Genomic DNA, 3,357 nt, shown 5'->3' with positions numbered 1-3,357 from the left:
CTGCAGCTAGGAACCCAGCCAGAACTCCTGCAGCACGTAGAGGGGGAGAGAGAGAGAGAGAGAGAGAACTGACCTAAGTGATGGAAAAAAAAAAAAAAGAAAAACACACAGGGTCCCCTAACACAAACAGTTAACAGGCTTTCCTCTTGCTGAACACGTTCTGTTCTAGCATTTTCAATTTGTAGGTGTAGATGCACTGAAAGATGTGCTGTTGCAACATACAGTGATTACGGTCATTATTGTCAATTATTTTAACAATGGGACTACATTCTGTGGTCGGAAAAGCATTTGCAGGTCTTGACTTCTGAGATTATTTCTTTTTTTCATTTTTTCCCCGTGGAGTGCAACAATTCCTTGTAATTGACAGTTTGACCTGGTCATGTTTTACTCTAAAAACAAATAAAAAGCTCTTATATGTACTGCTGCTTAACTGTTGGTTCTTCCAGTAAAATTGCTCTGTATACATGAAGGACAAAATAACCAAAAACAATAAGTTTTTCCGTGTCATTCTTTCTGTGACACACAGTTCTAAGAAAAAGCAACAGTAGTCAGAACATTACCTTGTTGTAGTTGGTGTGATCAGTGTTGTTTCAGGTGCTCTAGCTCTTTGGTCTCCTCCTGTTTGTCCAGTCCTCTGGTGCATTCACATTGACCTAGGCTCTGCAGGTGTCTTCATATCGGTCCCTTTAGCTCTCAGTCTGTTAGGTTTTCTTTGTTTTGATTGATAGTTATCTATTCTTTCCACCCCTCCTTCCCTCTGCACAGTCTCTGCTGCGGTGCCATCCAGCGGGAATTGGTCGCCACACTGCTCTCAACATCCCCGCGTCTGTTTCAGAGGAGGCCAGATCTCTGCTGGAGCAGGTGAGAGTCATGACTCTCAAATAGATTTTCCCCACCTATAAAGATGCTGTCTAAAAAGATTTAAGAAACATGAACATGACGCCACAGTCACTGTTTTTTTCTAAAGGGGGATGGGGGAGTGAGGAATTAATAATGTGTTCATATTTCTGTAAATCAAAGTTACTACTTGCTCACTGGCTGGTAGATAGAAAGATAGAAAGATAAATTAGTTTATAAAAATGTGTGTATTTGATATTTAAAATACCCAGTTTTTGGCAGGTCTTTCCCATAAGTATGCATAATAATTTCCTACAGCAGCACTAGTGGTTTGTTTGTATTAAATACAGTAGAACAAGAACTGGGTTAGCATTACCTGCTTCAGTGCCCATTTAAACTCTACATTCATTGACAGAACATGCAGGTAAAAGGCACCACAGTACTGAAAACACTCTCAGATAGGGGAGTGATCTCTAGACATGACAGCAGTGAGATCAAATCCCTAAAGATGTTGCGAAAATGAAAACCAGACCTCACTATAACTACTTTAAATGATTAGGAATGTAATGGATGTATTTTTTTCTGACGGATTAAAACAGATAAACAAACATCCTAGACATAGTGGACATTATCCTTAATAACCAAGCTTGCACCATGCTAATATCTTAAAGCTAATTGCAAATCCTCAACACTGGTAATCTTTAAATGTATATTAATATGGTTAGCATGGATTTATCTCTGCTTAACGTGACACAGATTTGCCATGAACCCAGTTTGGTTTGTGCTGTGAAGGAGTGGACATGCAGACAATTGTACTGAATTAAAAGGTTGGTCTCTGTCTTGTCCTGCAGTTGCTCCAGTACAACCCAATGGAGAGACTGGGGGCAGGTGTGGGAGGCGTGGATGATATCAAATCCCACCCTTTCTTTGCCAGAGTGGACTGGCTCAAATAGACGCTGTGCATTGTGGGACTGCGGAAACCAGAGCTGAATGCTGGGAGACTGTCTGTCCTGAATGAATCCCTTTCAGACTGGACACACAAATAGATATACAGTAAATATGCATTTCTGCACACATCACCCATTTTTTGGACATTGAGTCTCTTTTTTTTTGCCACAAAGCAGTATTACCTTCCTTGTAAATTGCTCATTTCTTTATCTCATAGAGGGTTTACTGTGTAACCTTTTGGTGCAGGGAACACGTAACAACATGTGTGGTGCAATAATTTATACAGTAAGTGCTGGTACTGAGTAACGATCCACTACAACATTGTTGCTTTTACATAACTCATACAGTAGCTGTACGCCAAAATGAGTGAGTTTTTTTTTTTTTTTTTTTTTGGAGGACATTTTTTGTCTTTTCACTGCATTTATTAAGTTCTGTATGTAACCCATTTAAACTGACGCAGACTTAGGTCGGCTTTCCTGAAGACACGTGCAATACACTTGAGTTTGTTGCCACATATAACATTTTTACCATTCCTCACTGAGTCCCTTTTATATTAGATGGAAGTGAGACGGGTTGAGCTTCTTATGTTGCTCTGATATAGAAACGGATATATCTCATTTCCTACAACACTTTTTTGCCAACCAGCACCCATATACAATAAAAGAGAGACACTATAGAAGGTGAATAAACAAAATATTTTTAGATAGGAGATGGTTTCGTTGTTGAGTGAAGTATTTAGTTGTATGAGGATTGAATTATTTAATAGATTATAGCTAAGAAAAAGGGGCCTTCTCCCTCCATGAGCAGTGAGTGTGTTTCATTCATTCAAGAAAGAAAGAGAGGAGGATGGAGGGCTTGAACCACACATTTGAAACCAGCCCTTTTACAGATAGTTGTTTTTATGAATAACAGAGGAAACTCTCTGTACTGTACAACACTGCATTTTTTGCATGGAAGAATATGATTTATGTAATATATGTAATACTATGATAAATATACTGAACAATAAATATTGTGCGTCTTATAAATATACCTTTTTAAAGGATGTTGTGCTGAGTGAACGGTACACCCAGATCTCAAAGCCTTGATTATGTCCAACTTTTCAATCACTCACTGCCTCATCAATCAGATCCTTTTTATTTGATTGTGTTTTATTTCTGAGCAACACATCTGCTAACTTGCCACACAGATCTTAATACTGATTTAATAATATCTATAATGGTTTACAATGATAATATCTATATGGTAAACATTACCATGGTTACATTACATGCCATATATCACTTCCTGTATAAACAGATGAGACTTTTGAGAATTATTGTAGCATATACAGTATATCAAACACATTGTAATATCAAACACATTGTAATACATTTCTCTAACAATACACAGATAATCACTCCACTGTAGATGCTGCACTCTGTTGTACTCCACTGCGGTATGATACATGTTAACTGACAGATACTGTGCATATTCCACCTATTAACCCTTTTTATCAGACATAACAGTAAGATCGGATTTGTTTTTTCAGTTTTCTATTGAATGCTCACTCTTGTCTGTGCTGTATGTCTG

The 3,357-nt window shown here is 38.0% G+C and overlaps 1 protein-coding gene across 1 annotated transcript in view; it reads left to right on the top strand.

Moving 5' to 3' along the window:
- Nucleotides 1-2,208, top strand: part of rps6kc1 (ribosomal protein S6 kinase polypeptide 1) — a 26,351-nt gene extending 24,143 nt beyond the window's left edge. The window contains exons 15-16 of the mRNA XM_031321880.2: nt 766-861; nt 1,689-2,208. Coding sequence (XP_031177740.1) covers nt 766-861; nt 1,689-1,790 — 198 coding nt within the window. The 3' untranslated portion in view covers nt 1,791-2,208. The remainder of the gene's footprint in view (nt 1-765; nt 862-1,688) is intronic.
- Nucleotides 2,209-3,357: the final 1,149 nt, after the last annotated feature.

The sequence above is a fragment of the Sander lucioperca genome, chromosome 19 (assembly GCF_008315115.2).
Source record: "Sander lucioperca isolate FBNREF2018 chromosome 19, SLUC_FBN_1.2, whole genome shotgun sequence".
Lineage (NCBI taxonomy): Eukaryota > Metazoa > Chordata > Actinopteri > Perciformes > Percidae > Sander > Sander lucioperca.
The sequence above is the reverse complement of the archived record's forward strand: the minus strand, read 5'-3'. Positions and strand labels throughout refer to the sequence as shown.